Source organism: Saccostrea cucullata, unplaced genomic scaffold (genome assembly GCF_032062105.1).
Source record: "Saccostrea cucullata isolate Sc308-1 unplaced genomic scaffold, CSIRO_AGI_Scuc_v1 ctg1838, whole genome shotgun sequence".
Taxonomy (NCBI): Eukaryota; Metazoa; Mollusca; class Bivalvia; order Ostreida; family Ostreidae; genus Saccostrea; species Saccostrea cuccullata.
The window spans coordinates 1-21,223 of NW_026940196.1; the positions used below are offsets into that span (position 1 = coordinate 1).

Genomic DNA, 21,223 nt, shown 5'->3' on the forward strand with positions numbered 1-21,223 from the left:
GTTGTTTAGGCATATCTCTTATCAAGTGTGTGTGTGTTATCAAATTTTCAGGGAATAAGGAACAGGAATTAAAGATCTCTCTTCTCTTATTCTCTTAATTGTAATTTATTGTCGGTCAAAACACTTCATTACTGGATGACCAGTTCTTTATTTTCAAAATGCATTTCAAATTGATATATCAAGATTAAGGTAGTTCTATACTCGGCACTAAATGGGCTCAATCTTTAAAAATCTGCTTTTTTAAGATAGACATACATCCCAGCAATGGATAGACACAAGAAAAATTATATGTCAACATGTTCACTTTTCCGCTATAGCCTATCGGTGTATATACCCCGAAATGTAAAATACTGAAATTTTACCTATCCTAGATTTTGTTGTATATAAATTAATTTAAGTTTAAATATACAACTTTAATACCCTAAATAGAGTAGAAACATGTTAGTAAACAATATAATATCATTGTTTTGCATGAATTATTATAAATAGATGCACTTTGTTAGGTGATTGTATTAAAATTTAATGTGAGAAAATATGCTTCACAGGACAATCTCGGTCATTTAAAAAAAATTATGGACTCAAACTTCGTAAATTTGCATTATTTTTACTAAATTATATTTAAGAAAAATAATAAGCTTAAAAAAATTATATGTTGACGCATTACTTTTCGTGGTATGAGCTCTACACTAAAGGGACCCCCCTATTTTCTTTCTTCCAGAAGTAATATGTTGCCACATATTTCTGTAATACTGTTTATGTTTGAGTGTATACTTGTATTAACAAGGTTGTACATAATTTAAAACAGTAATTATACACACCCAAAACCAAATGTCCCAAAAATTTATCTTATTTTACTAAAAAAAAAAATAAATAAAACACACTTGTATTTAAATTGGAGACGATGAAAATGAAAGTAATTCATTGATTCTCAGAAACTGGATGATTTTCCTACAGAAAGCAATGAAGTGTGTTGCAAGTGAATCAACTTTTGTCAAATACTTATTCAAAAGATAATTTTGCATTGGGATTCGTGGGTAAGCAGGTTGGGGGAGGGGGGCATGCGTTTTATGCAATAATTATTATTCAAAGTAAATTTTGTAATGTTTGATTAGTAAAATCCATAAATTGTCTAAGTCAAATCGTAGTCATTACGTACATATACTTTTCTTTCAAATTATCACTACTAGCTTCAACTTGGCCGCCGACAATAGTCGCCTCGATAGTTTGATGTTCTAACGTAGCATGTATATGGTCCGTGTTTTCGGCGAGGCATATAAAACAGGCATCATTCACAGAAATATCGTTTTATTACCTAATTATTTCTGTCAACCGAAAGTTGTTCCCAGCCTTCTCTTTTTAATCAATTTATCCTTAAACTGTAGAATATCAATATGTGTTTGTTGACGCGACCGACTTCGAGCAAAATCGTTACCGGATATTTAAAACGCTAAGTAAAAGTCAAACCAATATAGTTAAAAAATCTCATCTCGGAAAAAGGAAGCGCGGTTCCGGTTTTACTATTCGTAAATGACGTAGTGCGAGTATAGAACTACTTTAATTTGATTTTTTATAATGGTTTTTTTTTCAACAATCAGTTTGCAGAGTGACATAACACATAATTGCAAATATATTTTTATATGCCCGTCTTAAGACAAATTTTATTATGTTATAGGCTTCGTGTCCGTCTGACTAGCTGTCCGTCCGTCCGTCTGTTAGCTTTTCTCGTGTCCGGCTCATAACTTTAATACTATAAGGCCTAGAGTTATCAAACTTTGTCATCTAATACATCTTGGGTAGAAGGTGTGTCGTGCACAAAAAGTATGTCGCTCTGACCTATAATTAAAAAGTTATTGCCAAATATGGAAAAATCCTGTCCGGTCCATGACTAGAAAACTATAAGACTTAGAATCATCAAACTTGGCCAGTTTATGCATCTCAGGTAAAAGGTGTGTCGCGACCTATTTCAAGGTCACTGTACATGTGACCCTTAATTTAAGTGGAATTTAAAAAAAAAAAATTAAAAAAATTTCTCTTCATTTACACATTCAGAATAATGTAAAATTATTGCACTTTCCTTATTAGAAAAATGTTAAATCAAGAAAATACTAATTTTTTAGCATATACTTGACAGCAATCTATAACAAATATAATGTATGTTAGAAAAATTCCACCACTCCCATGAGTCTAATAATCAAGCACTGGTCAAGAAGAATGATAACAGAAAATTGCATGACAATTTAGAGAGAGAAATTAATGAGTATAGTGTGAGGAGTAGCTGTAAGAGCATCGGTGCTATCTATATCCCTTGAGTATTGGGCCAAATGGGTAAGCCTGTTGGATTAAAAATAGCTCTTGTTGGGTAGCCGAAGTTTGAAAAAGAATTTGATGAGAAGTAATTAAAACAAATTTGATATTGCATATTAACTATTTTGATATTACATAATATTATGAACTTAACAATTAATTTTATGGTGGTAGGGGTGGAATCTGCATGTCCATATGAATTGCATATTAACAATTAACTGTCTGACATTAATTCCCAAAACAATCATTGATGTTTTATATCTTTTAAAAATGTTTTATGGTAGTTAGCGCAGATCCAATAATCTTTTGGGAGTAATGAGTAGACAAGCATCCAGTTAAAGATTAATTAATGTGTTCAATGTAGGAATCTCTTTCATTTCTTCAGAGCATGGTCTAATCTGTATCCTTAGGGAATAAGAAGAAGAGCTGTTGGTCAGTTTATATTTGATGGCCAGTCTTTTATTTCCAAAATTAATTAGGTGTAGATTAAGTTGAGAAGACTAGTTTGATATTTTTAAATATGATAGGCATTTTGCATGGTATAGAAATCTATGAATGATGCAATATTTGTTATAAAAAATGCCTACTCCACAGGAGATAGATAAACAAATTTTTTAAGGTGTGTAAAAATCATTGAAATCTAAAAATCAAGGTTGACATGATTTTCCTGCATTTTTAACTGTTTAAGATACATTTTAATTGTATTTTTTTGACGGGCGTATCATGCTGTGGTGTGGCACTTTAGTTATTTTTAATGCAGTAATAAAAAAAAATTAAATGAAAATTTTTTAAAAAATGTTACAATGGAATTACAATGTATTAGTATTGATGTTTCATTTGTTTGCACCTCCGTTTCATTCATTAAGAGACATGGTGAGCAATTATATTTCACTGCAAATTATAAACTTTTTAATGTAAATTGTGTACATCGTTAGATCCATAAAGTATTTTTGAATTGGCACCTTCTCTGAAAAACCCAGCGGGGGGTATTTGTCCCTATTGGACAGTTCTAGTTTATACTTCAGCGTCACTGCGTGCCATTTGCACTGGGTGAACCTTGAACCGACGCTATTGATTTTTCACGCAAATAGCGATAAATAGTAAGCATTTACCTATGAAATCCTACGCCGTGTATCCTCGGTGCTGCTTTAATGTAGGTAAAGTCGTTCATAGATCGTTATTTATGACGCACAAACATATAAAACATCCCTTTATAAACAGTAAAAATATTGTGGATGTTTATATAAGGTAGAAAGACTGCGCATGCGCTGATTAGCTAATATGCATAAAGTTAAAGTGCACATGTCTGAACTAAAAATACTTCAATACAATGCTTAAGGAATTTCCACCCTCACATTTTTATAGGTTCAAAGTACAAAAACTGCATTTATTTTCATTCAATGTACTTAAAACTTTCCATTTATTGCAAAAAAATGTATAGGTCACCATATTATTTAAGATGCGAAACATAAATAAATAGAAGTGTATGTCAACATAAAAAATTGTACATTTTTTGTAAACAATATTGAGAAAAATATGTAAAAACTGGTTAAAATGCATAATTCTGATGCTGATTGTTCCTAAATACTTCTTACTTTAAAGATACTTTTGAATTGTGAATATCAGGTAAAATATTTTACAGAAAAGCAAATGCCGGAATGAAGAGACTTTAGAAGGAGTTATTGTGTCTCACACGGTTTGGGTGTATTTTTGACTTTAACGTATACCCAATCCTATTGGAGACTATTTCTGCTTCATGAGACAATCCTAAGTAGGTTGGATACGAGAAGCTTGAAAAAGAGGCAAAGAGTTGGAATTAAGGATAAATAACACAAACAAACTTTTTTCAGAAATCAGCATTGTTTTTCATGGATTTACATTTAAATTGACATCCTGAATAATGTTTACCAAGTAGAGTTGGAAAATTTTATAAGATTTTGTCATAAGGTTAAAAAATTGTGCAAAATTTTGTATTGAATTATATAGAAAGCAAAACAAAATCTCATATCTAAGCCCCAAGGAAAACCTACGATTTCTTTATATTTCAGGGTTTTATTATTTATGTCATATCAAATCAAAATCAGTCAAAAAATATATATCAACCCGCGCATCCATTTTTTTTGTTTGTGGTAAGTAACCTTAAGTTTACAAGTTTATTGAATGAGCGCAATTTTGAAAGTCCTCATAATATATAAACAAGCTGGTCTCGTTTAATAATGCAAGTAAATTTCTAAAAATAAAATAAAATGAGACCAGCGTAAATAACATAGTACACAATTAGACAGTTAACCAAAACTAAAGATAGAAAATCTATATTCCAATTAATTAATTTTAAAAAGTTTAAAAATAAAATACACATCTGATAGTCGCGTAAAAGATCATGGTGAAAGTGAAAGTACAATGTTTACATTAGCGATTAAGCGTACATCTAATAAATTTATAAATTTCAATTCTTATTTCATTAAATTGCATGATCTTAATATGTAAAAACATGGGAAATCAAGGTAACTCGTGTTTAACAATTTTGAACACTTACACAGTTTTAAGAAAGGAATTTTTGCGAGTCATCTTTGCTTCTTAACGATTTGCAAACGAATTACAAAAAGCCTATCTCTTTACACAAAAGAGTTCTAAAAAAAATTGGATGGCAGATGTTTTTCCATCATATTTTTCTAAGGTGATGTTGGCCCGGGGTGGAGGGGTAACAGTCTGACTCTGGACAGGTACTTGAACCATCTGGATGACAGGTGTCTGATACATAGCGGGTGCTGGTGGGATGTTGTTCCCACCCGTCACAGGCTGTAGTGCTGGTAGATGAGATTGTGCTGGCATCTGTTGTGATCCTGATGGGATGGCGTGCTGGACCAGTACAGGTTGTTGTGTTGGCACAAGGTTTGGTTGTGTTGGCGCAGACTGTGAGTCCGAAGGAAGTGTATGTGTGACAATTAGGGGGAATTGCGTTGGTGGTGAATTCTGTTGTGACATCATAGTAGGAAGTGCGGGTGAGACATTTGTTGTATGTACCACAGCCGGGATAGTGGTAGGATTGGATGCAGCATACAATGTGGACAGGACAGGTGATGGGGGAATGTTGTGTCCAGCTGATTGTTCAGAAGGAGGTTAGTCTAAGATCACTGCAGGATTAGATTGAGGAATCTGACATTTCATCTGTTTGTGTGGGTGGTTGAGGGGGAGAATGCTGAGCTGAGGTGGCATCAGATTGGAGGCTGCAGACTCTGTAATAGTATCAGTGGTGGCTGTGGCGGCAACTGTTTTATTCTTTTGAGACTGTTAGGTTGATTTCACAGAGTTAACCCGTTGATATTTTAACGGCACATTGGGTTTGCAGCCTAATCGTCGGAAAATAGAATTGTTTGAAGATTGTTGTCTTGTCGTAGGCCCAGGCATGATGAATCTGACGCAGTTGATAGTGTGAAGTCAACAATGGATCGGTTGATGATGTTGTGTTGAACTTTAGGGAATTTCTCAGTAGAGCACTTCGACTTGGCTGCGGGAGGTAGGGATGGAATGGATCTCCGCCACTTTGTCTCACACGGTTTGGGTGTGTTTTTGACTTTAACATATACCCGATCCTATTGAAGACTATTTCTGCTTCATGAGACAATCCTAAGTAGGTTGGATCCGAGAAGCTTGAAAAAGAGGCAAAGAGTTGGGATTAAGTTTACGAGTTTATTGATAGAGCGCAATCTTGAAAGTAATCATAATATATAAACAACCTGGTCTCGTTTAACAAAGCAAAGTAAATTTCTAAAAATAAAATAAAATGAGACCAGCATAAATAACATGGTACACAATTAGACAGTTAACCAAAACTATAGATAGAAAATGTATATTGCAATTAATTAATTTTAAAAAGTTTAAAAATTAAATACACATCTGAAAGTCGCGTAAAAGATTATGGTGAAAGTGAAAGTACAATGTTTACATAAGCGATTATGCGTGCATCTATTATAAACCTATAACGTCCAATTTTTATAACATTAAATTGTGTGATTTAAATATCTGAAAACATGGGAAATCAAGGTAACTCGTGTTTAACAATTTTGAACACTTACGCAGTTTTAAGAAAGGAATTTTTGCGAGTCATCTTTGCTTCTTAACGACTTACAAACGAATTACAAACATCCTATCTCCATACACAAAAGAGTAGTTCTAATTGTTCTGAAGGTAACAGAGTTATTTCCCGTTAACAGAGTGACAGTTTTAGAGGGAAAAAAAATTATAGAATATATTTGACATAAAATACTTATAATACATTGTCAGTAAATTATATACAACACACTTAAAACAATTAAGATAAAAAGAGCATCAGTGAAAAGAAAAATAAAAAAAATATTTCTTTAATTAATTAGGAATTTTCGGACAATCAAATTAACTTTTAACATTTGAAAATAGAATTAAATAAGACAGTTTATGCTATAAGGAATTATAAATAAAACAAAATACAATGTACATACCTTGAAAAAAAGGCGCAGAGTTGGGATTAAGTTTACGACTTTATTGATATAGCGCAATCTTGAAAGTGATGCGCATTGCCTAACTCTTGCCTGTCGCAAAAAATCAGGTCTTGAAAAAGTGACCAATGAAAATTGTTAAAATTGCGGATGTTTAGAAAAATATAAGTAAAAAGACAATTAACGCGTAATAATTATTCACCTCAAGTAAGTAACTACTTTTTGCTAAGGGGCTTAACTTGAGTAAATAAAAGTCTCAGGTATGACACCTGGAGTTTGAACAATAAATTGAATGACACCTCTTAAGTAACAAAGAAATCAATAACATCAAAGGAAAATGAGCATAAGAAGACACAAAATGAATCACATTATATACAAACAACAAATGTCACAAACAAAATTAGCTTGGTACATAAATCTGGACTATGAGAAAAAAATATCGTTAAGAATTTCACACATTTGAATACAATTGATTTAGAAATAAACATATTCTATAATACAATTTTACATAGTTTTCAAAAATAAAAGATCTTTAAGTTTATAAAATCTTTATAATAAATTTCAAAACAATGCTTTGTATGTGACTGAATAAAAATATGTTAGAATATAACAATAGCAGATGAATTGTATGTGACAATAGTACCCGAGAGAAACAGCATATAATTATGTAAGGGATTTTTGTGCAACAATTTAATGTATGTTAAAATTTCCATAATTAAAAGAGTCAAAGTTCAACCTTAAGATGAGATTTTCAACATTTACACTAGTTATCGCAAATCCATTCCCCTTAGTAAAATTTTTTAAAAAATACAGTGTGCATTTAATAATTATCTATTTAAACATTGTCAAAAAATATACAAAAATAAACAACTATTTTAAAGTTACCAGTGATCTCAATTCTTTTTATTATAATAATCAAATATACTTTATAATTAAAAGCTTTTCAGGTATTTAAATTAAAATATTGCAGTAACTAAACAAAATAATCTTTTATTCTTTTCGTCTCGTCAGAAAACGTTCCGCATTTTGAAACAATCCTATTTCTGAGTTTATCCTATCGTGAAGATCGTTTATCAGGTCTATCGTGTTTTGCGTTTATCGTGTTCTGCGTTTATCCTTTCGTGCGTGTATCCTGTCCTATAGTGCGTGTATCCTATCGTAACGTGCATGTATCCTATCGTATCGTGCGTGTATCCTATCGTATCGTGTATCTTGTAAAGAATAACGATGCGGGTACTGTACGTTGACACTCTCTAACCTGGAAGGTACGAATAGTCATGAACCTAAACGTGTCATGGGCCACCTATAATTCAGGGACAAAAATGTACAGTTTTATTTGCATTTATATTGATAACACTTGCTCATACACCCGTTAGCTGATTATTACTGATTATGTATCAATAATTAGTGTTCATAAAGATCAAAAATGGCTTTATGCTGCACACCAGAGGACACATCCATGACTTCAAATTCCAATTCAGTTTCCCCAAAACGCAATGATGATCGTATTTCACATGAAGCTTCATCATTTATGGATGATAGTGGAAGTCGAAGTACCCCTAGAAGTTTACATCTAGGTTCGTCGATAAAATCTGTGTTCTCCATTTCGGTAAAAAACAAGCAACACTTCAGGCACCCCTCATCATTAGGAATTTTCAAAATTTCGGCTTTTGTGTACCCTGGCATAACGTTTTCGCCTTTCCGGACGACTTTCAAGAAAACGTCACGACATCGCACAGATCCATTTATTTTAACTTTTTTCCCCTCCAAATGATGACCTGGAATAAATTCGGGCCAACTCTGAAAACCATATGTGTATTGCGAGGGACGTCTAGAAATTACTTCTGGGATTTTACTGAAGAAATAGGCGCCTTTAACAGCACTTAACCTTCCTTCTTTAGGCACAAACACTTCCTTATCTTCAAAATTTTTCTTTAAGGCTTCTACGACAAACCAATTTTCAGATAAATCTCCGACTAATAATATCGTTTTAACATCTTTGACAACATCCTCTGCGAAAAGTTCCTCCAACTGTTTCACAATGCTATCAACTGTTTTCTTGAAAAAGCCCCTGAAAAAGCTACTTTTCATTATTAATTTTTGATCTTTAAAACGCAAATTATTTTTATAAAAAGCGCTTTTCTCAATTATTTGTGTTAAACCGTCTCCATTATATGCATCATTACACACTGCAATGAAACTATATGGTACGTGAACAGCCACTTTGTCTGCATTGAAAATCTTTTTACATCTCTTTTCAGTGAACATGTTTATGATATCCAAAAAGTCATTCATGTAGTTTTCCTTTATTTTTAGCATCACACTTTCTCCCATCAACTCTGTCAGAAAATTCACGAAGGAGTTTTCAATACATTTTTTCCCCCATGGACCTTTTACTGTAGGAAGCATTTCTTCTAACGAGTTGTCTTCACATTTCTGATGTATCGTGATTTCAACCGAATCTTGAAAAGAATAGTGATAGTACATTAATTTTCCTATTACTGTAAAAAACATATCGTTTTAAAATATTTTAAATGTTCTTAGACTACTACCTACTATACGAAGATCATACAACTCAGCACGAACGTAGAGTGAATGTTGTTTGAACACTGATGGCTCTTGAACAAACGCGAGAGCAAAGTTTAGGGTGCACGCAAGCTTATACATGATTTATTATCCCCTCGCGCAACTAGTTGCGGAGGGGATATAGCATCGCGAATGTGCGTATTGATGTGTGTGTTAGTGTGTTCATTACCTTGTGGGCAAGATTGACAGAGAACATTAGCATTAACTTTTCTCAGCGTTAACATACTTGTGTGGCAGTGTGAAAGGACAATGCCTATTAATTTCCAAGTTCATTGATGAATTACTTCTTCAGATATCGCGTTTTTACTGCGAACCCTGATATTTTATGTACGAGTTGACCATAATCATTTGTGGACAAGATTGAAAGAGAACCTTTGCATTAACAACTCTCAGCGTTTACATACTTGTGTGGCAGTATAAAAGGACGAAACCTATTAATTTTCATTTTCAGTGATGAAATATTTCTAAAGGTGTAAATCAGATGTGGATACTTAAAAATTCATAGAACTTTTGGACAATTTGAAATCACAAGACTTTACAAAAATCATCAGCATAAAAACTTACGACTTTTCAACTTTATACACAACAATTCCCCACGACAAATTAAAATCCAGGTTTTTTGACATCATTGACAGCAGCTTCTTCAACAAAAATGGAACTCATAAGTTTACTTACCTCGTCATTGGTCATTTGAAAAATTATTTTGTTAAAACAGATTCTGATTGCACACATAGTACTCTGAAGTTGACATCAAGAAGATGCTTGAGTTTCTGATTGAAAATATCTATGTTGTTTTTGGAGACCAGGTATTCCAACAATCTAATGGAATTCCCATGGGTATAAATTGCGCTCCGTTAAAATTATTAGCAGACTTATTTTTATATTCATATGAAGCAGAAATTATGCAAAATCTTTTGCGTGAAAAGAAGAAAACACTTGCTGTGGCCTTCAACTCGACATTTAGATATATCGACGACGTACTGTCAATTAATAATGATAATTTCCATTCCTACGTCGACACGATATATCCTGGTGAGCTTGAGATAAAAGATACCACCGAGTCCGACACTTCTGCTTCATACTTGGATATTTTACTTGAAAAAGACACTAATGGTAAACTAACAACCAAGCTATATGATAAACTTGATGACTTTACCTTTTCTATCGTCAACTTTCCTTACTTATGCAGCAATATACCTTCATCACCTGCATACGGAGTATTTATATCTCAGTTGATTCGATACGCAAGAGCATGCTCTACGTATGAACAATTTCTTAAACGATGTAAATTATTGACAAGCAAGTTGATGAAACAAGAATATCAACAGTCTCGTTTAAAGTCATCATTTCGTAAATTCTATGGTCGATACAATGACCTTGTCAGCAAATACAATTTATCATTGAATGAAATGCTGACTGACATTTTTCATACCAATTGTTAGTCCATTATTTATACACTAAATTGACCACGGATTTTTTCCGTCATTTCCTGATTATGACAACGAGCACACGGCGGGTGTGACCGGTCGGCAGGGGATGCTCACTCCTCCATGGCACCTGATCCCACCTCTGATGTTTCGGAGGTCCGTGTTTGCTCTGCTCTTATTTTGTATATTTGTTTGATGGACGTTGAGATTGAATACTGCTCGTTATTTCTATATCTTCCTTCTAAAGATATCGCATTTTCATTGTCTCGAAACCCTGGCATTTTATGTACGAGTTGACAATCATTTCCGCTAGGGAACCAGTTTAACGGCGTGTCGAGTCTGTGCGAACCCGATTAAAATATTTTGATGAACGTTACGGTTTCATTAAGAAAATTCCAACAGATGTCTGAGGATTTGGGGTCCACGTTAAAGTGAAAGTATGTGTGTGTGTATGTGTTGGGGGAGGGGGGTGGCTAAACCAACAAAAAAGGTAAACCCCAATTTTTGATGCAAAGAAATTGTCTTTATTTGCAATAAAGTGTGAGGATAACCCCCGATTCCGACGCCTATGCCACAAGCTCATATAAACTCTCGAGGTACATTGTTATTTTCCCTTACGAAAAAAAATTCATATTGCCTTGAACTGTGAAATATACTAATTAGGTATGTGAATAATTGAAAATAACTGAAACTTGTACATGTAGCATACATGATATGTTTCTACTATAGTATTGGTATAAGGGAAACTGCCCAATTACGTGTGCATACTATGCCCCCACCACTCCCAACTTAAATTCTATGCAATTTGATTTTTGATAAAAATAGACACCCCACCCTCTATGATTTTGTTAAAGAAATAAACAGAGCTGAAAAGAAAACAATTTAATACCTTAATATTAAACTTTACCACCCAAAATTAAGTATCAATGTTATGTACTAATCAAGACGCTTTGCAATTTGTAAAAAAAAAAATTGGATCAACAACAGCAACACTCCACTAATTATTTTTCAAAAGTGAGGGAGTTGATGCTAATGTTGCGGGTTTGAATCCCCCTGTGGGACTTGGAGACTGGTCCTTTGAATGAGACCTGTAAACCAAGGGCCAATATCCCAATAGATTCCGGTACAAAAAGATCCCTCAATGCCGTCAGTGCCTATTATAGGAATAAATGAGCAGCTCTTCACGGACAAGCCTTCATATGAGCAAAATATTCATGAGAGGGACATTAAAGAAGATACGTTGTACTATCAATCTTTAACATGTGTAACATCTATCTACAGAATTTATCTGTCATGAGATATTGCCATAACTAGTGATTTTCCTGCCGCGAGGAGATGCTCCGCTTAGCGGTGCCCTTGTTTGAAATGTCTCAGATATTTCTCTTGCATTGTATATATTTTTTTGTAAAACTGTAATACATGGAACTAAAATTTATTATTGGCAGCCCTGCACCCTTTCAGAAAACATCTACCTAAAAAATAGGTTCACTTAAGTATTCACAGATAGATTATCTTTCTCACATATACCTTGTGTTTTCTTCAATATACCAAACATGTATGGTTTTATGATATAAATATAACTTTGGGTATAGTTTTCATTCGTTAAGAAATAAATTTCAGTGAAGTCTTATAGTGGACTCTTTGCTGATGAGGTCACTTCAGGATTTAGATTTGTCAATACTTTGAAAAATTTCATCTCTTAAATGTTTTTCTGTACATATTTTTACCAGTTTGAAAGCAATTTACGTGAACTAAAATGTTTTTAAGTTTTCAACGTCCTACCAATTATGCAAATACATATATTTATATTTTGGTGTAGGATAGGCATCGGTAACGGATTTTGCTACAAGTCGATTTGGTTAACAAAAGTGTTGAGTATGCTATAAAAGTCGGGTAAGGACGGAACGTAAAACGTAAAGCTAGCATAGATGAAATTGGTTAAGATTTGACAAGGACATCTACGAGGGTTGTTCGAAAACTTCGTGGGCGAAATCTCTTTTTGTCCAATTTCTCATTAGAAACTTAAAGTAAGCAAATAAATATGATACATATAATAATTTGTTTTGCTTTTGTGTAAAGGTTCATTCCTCTTCATTTAACAGAAATCAGTATACTTCAATTTAAAATCATGTTTTGTATCTGCGGAGCACATTTTACGGCAATGTTACCTCAAAAAACAGCGTCAGGATTGTTTGAAAAATTACTGTCCCTTTATAATTTACCAGTACCCACTCATTAAAAATTTTTTCTCATACTTGACTTTAATTTTTAGCTCACCTGAGCCTAAGGCTCCATTGAGCTTTTCTGATCACATTTTGTCCGTCGTCCGTCCGTAAACTTTTCATATTTTCGACTTCTCCTTAAGAACCACTGGGCCAATTTTAACCTAACTTGGTTCAAAGCATCCTTGGGTGAAGGGAAATTGAAATTATTAAAATAAAGGGCCAATTCCCATCACAAGGGGAGATAATCAAGAAAAGACAAAAATAGGTCGGGGTCATTAAAAAATTCTTCTTCTCGAGAACTTGAAATTGGTTTATTATTGAAAAGTTTATATCCAAAAGTAGTCCTTTGACCAATCATGGCTTTGCTGTCTTTGAGAAAATGATATTTAAGGAATTTTTCTATATATGTCTATGTAAACATTTGATCGACCATTGTGCCCCCCCCCCCCCTAACCTATTTGGGTCATAATTTAAACAAATTTGATTCTACACTACCCAAGGATGCTTCAATATAAATATGATCAATTATGGCTTTGCTAATAAAGATTGATTGAATATTGTTTAATGTCCCTCTCCAGAATATTTCACTGACATGGAGACGTCACCATTGCCGGTGAAGGGCTGCAAAATTAGGCTTATGCTCGGCACTCAGGGCCTTTGAGCAGGGAGGGATCTTTATCGTGCCACACTTTCTGTGACACGAGGCCTCGGTTTATACGGTCTCATCCGAAGGACCGCCCCATTTAGTCGCCTTTTACGACAAGCAAGGGGGTACTGAGGACCTATTCTAACAGGGATCCCCTCGGGGCCGCTAATAAAGAAGAATTTTCCAAAATATTTCGATGTTAAACTTCGTTGGCCATTTTTGCCCCGATTACCCCTGGGGGTCATGAATTGAAGAAATTTGAATCTACACAACCTGAGGATGCTTAAATATAAATACCAGTATAACCAATTACTTAAACCCAGGCCAGGAGTATAAAAGGAAATGGGAGGAGCAAAATTTTGAAAATGTCTGATTTCATGACATGTTCAGCTTGAGAGACATGTTTTGTAAAATGCTGTTATAAAATCAAAATTTATATTCTCAGACTTGGCACAGAAACTGCTTCCAGTATGATCAATCAACATACCTAAATTTAATAAAATCCACTTTGTATATAAGTTGTAAAAACGTTGTAAACATTTGAAGTGAGCATTTTCAAATTCCCCTCTCCTCTATATTTGGAGCATGACCTAGGGTCGGTTTGAATATCATTACAAGGCTACTGTTTGTAAATAAACATTACCATGAGAAAGTGAATTACTTACTTTATTGTTGTGAGGCCTCTATAACTACAGTTTTCATCAGGAATAATGAATAAATCCAATAAATTGTTTCACTGTCATTTGAAAAATGTTCATTTTGCATTGTAATTCATTGTTTTAATAGAAATTATCACTGTAAACAAACATGTTTTTTTTAATTTAATCTAAGCCCACTTGTGTCCCATGTATGGCCGCCCAGAAGGATTTGGATATAGATTTCTAACAAGTGTCAGAACACAATCAGGCATACTTTCCCTCATTGTCCAAACTAAATTATCATCATTTTGATCCAACTGATGTGTCTTTTTTAAAACATATCTTGTATCAGACCATGCATTACGTCTCGACATCATTGTCCAAAATTTCTTGTACTTTGTTTTCCTTATGGCAGAATAACGGACATGAGGGGGTGCTCCATTTCCAAGCCATGCCTGCCTATGCGTTGTTATGCAAGGGTTGCAAAAACAAAATATACAATCTCCTTCTTGTGGAATTCTTTCATCTCTTTCATCTCCCTGACCAGCTTGACCACCTGCTGGTCTATCTGATTCCTCACTGCCCTGTGTACTTTCACATACCGTTATCTCTTCAGCCATCTCTACCGCGACCTCCTCTTCCCACTCATTAATTATCACACATGATTCAAAATCCCAATCAGAATGATCAAATAATGCTTTGATTGCATTGATATCAGTTTCTGACAAATTTAAAGACACTTTTTTGCGTTGTTCCGACATATCAAAGGGATAAAAGCACACTGCACTGTATCCCTCTTGCTGACCAAAGACAAAGGAATTACATTGGTCAGTAAGGGAAATCCTGCCAAACTTCACAGCATGTTACTTTGGAAGAGTTAACAAAGGAAAGAGGGTGATATTTGATTTTTCATAAAATTGTTTAATTAAGAATTATAATATGTAATGATTTAGTCACCTTTCTTAATGTAATTAAAACATCAAAAAATAATTCTTCAAAATTTCAAGAACATTGAAGTACGTCCATGAGTTCTGGAAGATTTTGGCAAGTGCTGTGTACCCCTCTTGATTTTTTTTTTAGGTCAACTCAAAATACTGAATGTTTTCTTTAATTTACTCAAAGAAATTTAAAATACCCTACATATCTAGATATGAAATTTATATGATATGAACAATTCTTTTAAAAAAATGAGTTGCAAGTATATCATTATAAGATGGAAACACATGGCCTCATCTTATACATGTGAACCGTATGTTGGCCCCTGTCTCAGTACCCCATGCTGGTCAAAGAGTACTTATAGAAAGCTTCTCACTATCCTCATCAATAATTAAGTATCAAAAGCAGAGTAACAATCATGGATGATCAAGGAAACAACAAAAGATTACGCGATGACAACAGAAAAAACTATGAGAGGAAAAAAAAGAAAATCAGACAGTGGTGAACAAATGAAAGCTAGAAATGAAAAGAGAAAGGGCCAAGAAAATCCACTTATATCGGGATCTACTCGGTTTTATGTGAAGTCAGATGCAGAAAGATTGATTGATTGATTTCATATTGTTTAACGCCAAGTCGGCAGTATTTCAGCCATATTTTGGCGGGCAAGTATTAACCGGTTTTTGAAAGCTTTTGGTTTCTCTGGCGGCCCCCAATGAGCCTACTCTTTAGAAAGAGTAGCAGTCTACAACGAAATGGACAAAATCAAAATGTGTTTAGCATAGAGAGTTTCTTCAGTGACTAATGAACAATTGTTGAATTCTGTGTTTGATTTTTTTATTCAAACGCATTGACTCGAGGTAAATGATCAGCAACAAGGATTGCTGGATTTCCAACCGTATCTGCCCTGTGAAAAACAAGATGTGAGTGAAGACGTGTTTTTCACCAGTTACTCAGGGATGCGAAATATATGTGCAGGGATTCAACGACATAGACAAAACTGTGAGGAACTACTGGATGTGAAACGACTACAGAGATTTGGTCATACAGGGAAAGTAACATTTACCTGCAAAAAAAATCATAGTGTGACAGCAGATTCATCCCAGCATCTACCCGGAGGAATGTTTTTAACCAATCCACATGCAGTAAATGCAACTGGACTCAGATACAGCCAGTATAAACGTCTTTGCGAATCTTCAAACCTGGGTCTCATACCTGAGAGTATGTTTGAAAACCATCATGAACTTTATTGTTCAAAAACAGAAGAGCTTGCAAGGGAGTCCATTACTGTTGCCATAAACGAAGAAGTGGGCACAGAAATCCTAAAATCTGAGGAGCCTGCTACCCAATTTAATGGCATTAATATTCTAACGGATGCTCGTCATGGATGGTGCAGAAATGCAGCCCAGTCGGATGTTATTGCCATAGGACAGAACCATCATCGTGTAGTGGGCCTTGCTGTTGTCAGAAGAGAAGATGATCCTGTGAGCCAAAGGCATGAGATGAGAGGTGTTGAAAAATTGTATAAGCATTTTGAAGAGAATGATGTTTCCATAAATATACACGGACATGATAGAAATGCATCTGTAAACAAATATCTCTCCTCATCTCAGCCCTCTGTGACCAATGCTAATGATACATGGCATGCAAGCAAAGGTATCAACAAAGAAATGAAAAAAATTGCAGTTGGTCCTAAAAAACTCATGGGAATTACATGGCACCCTGATCTATCGGACAAAGTAGCCTCCATCAAGACACACACCTATAACGCTATGAAAAACTGCCAAGGATCTCCAGAAAACTCAGACATTTACTGGACAATATCGTAGATCATTATAAAGACAATCACTGTCCAGCAGAGTCCAGATGTAAAACTGATCCGAATTATGAGCCATCTAAACTTATCATCAAAGACTCTGATGCCGAGAGAATTCTACAGTCAGAGATTAGAAAGCTTCAAATATATAAATCTCCTGATGATAATGTGAATTGTGTTGATACACATTATGTTGAGTCATTCAACAATGCACTTCTTGTTTATCATGACAAGCGCATAAAATTCGGAGACAAGGAGTACAAGAGAAGATCCCATATGGCCGTATTGGATTGGAATGAAAATGTGGATAGAGACTTTACATCTATCAGAAACTATGAAGACGCTAGAAGACCACGGTGCAGATCAGGACATAAAAATCTTGTGCCAAAGACAAATAATTTTACTCAAAATCTCTGGGAAAAAGTGATGAAGTATTTTTTTCATTGATTATATATAATCATATATATTTCAATAGACTACTTATGTGTTCTTAGTTATCATAATTAGGTAATTTTTAATGTACAAGTAATTATAAATGCAGTGTTGAATCTGTTGTATATAAAGATAACCACCATTCCCGCTAATTGTGTTTATTTCCTACTGGTCACTACAGCCATGTGCTTATCAGCTGATAACAGTTATAGGATCTATAAATATCTGCAGCCTTATCTCTTATCTGCTAAGCCCCTCCTGCTGAATACTGCGGTAGTCACTACCGCTGCCTCGGGTTTAAGTATGGCTTTGCTATTCTTCATATATTTGTACGTAAAACGTTGGTCGGCTATTGTGGCCTAGATCTACCGCAAGAGGTCATTATTTCAAAAAACTTAAAAGTACATCGCCTGAGGATGCTTCCATATAAATATAATCAATTTTGGATTTATTATTTGGAAGATTTTTAAGTACGGGTCCGTGTAAAAATCATGCAGAGGGTGATTCATGGGGGTTTGAGAATTTCTTCAAACTTTGCATGATGGTCGAGTATGCAAAGATATTCCAAAAAAAGATATATATATTTATAATTCTGCCATTGGTATCCATAGCAAAAATACCAATAATGAAGATTAAATGAGAAGAAAACTAAACAATAAAACAAATTTATGTTTATTTCTTAATAATATACAGCCTAGGTAGTTACTATGCATATCTAGTCAAAATTTTTATGACCAGTAATGTGTTCTAATTCTAAGTTAAAAAGGGGAGATAATCCATATTGGCAAAAAATGTAAAATATCCATTTTATAGGATTTTTATCTATCAAAAATTTCTAAAAACCCCACAGCCAAACTAAGGAGCCATGCTACTTTCATAGAGACTATCGTGTAAAGTCAATAAAATTATTAAAACATTTTGTGCAAATGATTATTAATTTCCCAAAACAACTGATGAATTTAGTACAAAAATGGTAATTTCTCTTTTTTTGTCACAGTCCAATATATGCCATATATGTTTGCATGTAAAAAATAAATAGCATTTCAAAACCATTTTTTATATTCCCATTTTCAAATACAATTAAATTATTTACTTTTCATAATTAATCAAAATATTACCACGTCCAGTAATAGTTTTCAATTTTAAGCTGAAAAGGGGAGATAATCCATGTCGAGAAAAACTGAAATTTTCAATTTTAAAAGGATTTACAGCTACATTCAGCTATATGATTAAAAAATTGAGAAAATTACACTACAGCCAAACAGAAAGGCAGTGTTTATTTCCTAGACACCATTCCTTATAGAAATTAAAATATTAAAAATATTTTTGTGCAATTGATTATAAATTTCCAAAAGCCATTGAAGAGTTTTATACAAACAAGAGGCCCACGGGCCTTATAGGTCACCTGAGCATTATGCAACAACTTTCCAGTTACAGCATGCTCTACGTATGAACAATTTCTTAAACGAGGTAAATTATTGACAAACAAGTTGATGAAACAAGAATATCAACAGTCTCGTTTGAAGTCATCATTTCGTAAATTCTATGGTCGATATAATGACCTTGTCAACAAATACAATTTATCATTGAATGAAATGCTGACGGACGTTTTTCATACCAATTGTTACTCCATTATTTGTACACTGAATTGACCACGGATTTTTTCCATTATGTCCTGATTATGACAACGAGCACAGGGCGGGTGTGACCGGTCGGCAGGGGATGCTCACTCCTCCATGGTACCTGATCCCACCTCTGATGTTTCGGAGGTCCGTGTTTGCTCTGCTCTTATTTTATATATTTGTTTAATGGACGTTGAGATTGAATACTGTTCGTTATTTCCATATCCTTCTTAGTGTATTGAATTTGATTCATGTTTTTAGCCAGATGCTATATGGCATTCACAATTTTGAAAGAGGCACCATTGATCTGATCATCATCATAAAATGCACTTAACAGTTGCTTAGCTTGGTAACTGAATACCCATACGCAGGGTAGGGGAACAAAAAGGCACTCCAAGTAATCAGTAATATTCAGCAATAATCAGTAGTGCCCCTTACACGGTGACATAAACCCTGACCCTAGGTCCAAACATTGCAAAAATTTTTAAAAGGCACCCTTAAAATTGCCATCAGAAAAATAAATGTTTTATAAATACAAAGGAGCAGATTTCAAACAATAAATTCATTTTCAGTATATAAGCAGAGCCCCCCCATCCAACCCCTGAACCTGGGGCCTTAAAATACACAATTCTGCAAGATAAGGGCACTTGCTCATCATAACTATATAGGTAGTTCATCTATTTCATACCCAGAAACAGAGAAGAAAATTTGATGAATTTTCACTATATAATCAATAGAATCCCGGCCTAACACCAGAACCCTTGACCCTGGGACAATAAAATTCACAATTTTTGTTGAGGCGCTCTTGCTCATCATTAATAAGCACTTAGTAAGTTTATTTAATTCCTAGGAGCAGAGAAGAAGATTTTCAAAGAATTCATGTATTTTCACCATATAATCAATAGAGCCCCCCCCCCCAAACACCAGAACCCTTGTGTTTGGGGGCATAAAATTCACAATTTTGGTAGAGGCACTCTTTCTCATCATAACTATGCACTCAGTTTATTTAATACCTAGGAGCAGAGAAGAAGATTTTCAAAGAATTCATGTATTTTCACTATAAAATCAATAGAGCCCCCCCCCCCAACACCAGAACCCTTGACTCTGGGGCCATAAAATTCACAATTTTGATAGAGGCACTCTTTCTCATTATAACTATGCACTTCATTAGTTTATTGAATACCTAGGAGCAGAGAAGAGGATTTTCAAAGAATTCATGCATTTCACTATATAATCAGTAGAGTCCTCCCCCCCTCTAAAACCCTTGATCCTTGGGCCATAAAATTCACAATTTTGGTAGAGGCACTTTTTTTCATCATAACTATGCACTTTGTCATTTCATTTGATACCAAGGAGCAGAGGAGAAGATTTTCAATGAATTCATGTATTTTTAATATATAATCAAAAGAGCCCCCCCCCCCCCTCCCCAACACCAGAAGGCTTGACCCTAGGGCCATAAAATTCACAATATTGGTAGAGGCACTCCTGCTAATCATAACTATGCACTCAGTTTGTTGTTTATTTAATACCTAGGAGCAGAGAAGAAGATTTTCAAAGAATACATGTATTTTCACTATATAATCAATAGAGCCCCCCCCCCAACACCAGAACCCTTGACCCTGGGGCCATAAAATTCACAATTTTGGTAGAGACACTCTTGCTCATCATAACTATGCACTTAGTTAGTTTATTTAATACCTAGTAGCAGAGAAGAAGATTTTCAAAGAATTCATGTATTTTCACTATATAATCAATAGAGCCCCCCCTCTAGAGCCCCCCCCCCCCAACACCAGAACCCTTGACCCTGGGGCCATCAAATTCACAATTTTGCTAGAGGCACTCTTGCTCATCATAACTATGCACTTAGATAGTTTATTTAATACCTAGGAGCAGAGAAAAAGATTTTCAAAGAATTCATGTATTTTCACTATATAATCAATAGAGCCTCCCCCCTTCTAGAACCCTTGACCCTGGGGCCATAAAATTCACAATTTTGGTAGAGGCACTCTTGCTCATCATAACTATGTACTTAGTTGGTTAATCTTATACAATGTACCCAGGAGCAGAGAAGAAGATTTTCAAAGAAATAATGCATTTTCACTACTTACTTATTTAGCCC

General features: G+C 34.4%; 1 protein-coding gene across 1 annotated transcript; it reads right to left on the reverse strand.

The window, feature by feature from the left end:
- Positions 1-8,183: 8,183 nt before the first annotated feature.
- Positions 8,184-8,870, reverse strand: LOC134254945 (heat shock 70 kDa protein 12B-like). Its single transcript, XM_062737482.1, has one exon. It carries the CDS (start codon positions 8,868-8,870, stop codon positions 8,184-8,186), a length of 687 nt encoding a protein of 228 aa, XP_062593466.1.
- Positions 8,871-21,223: the final 12,353 nt, after the last annotated feature.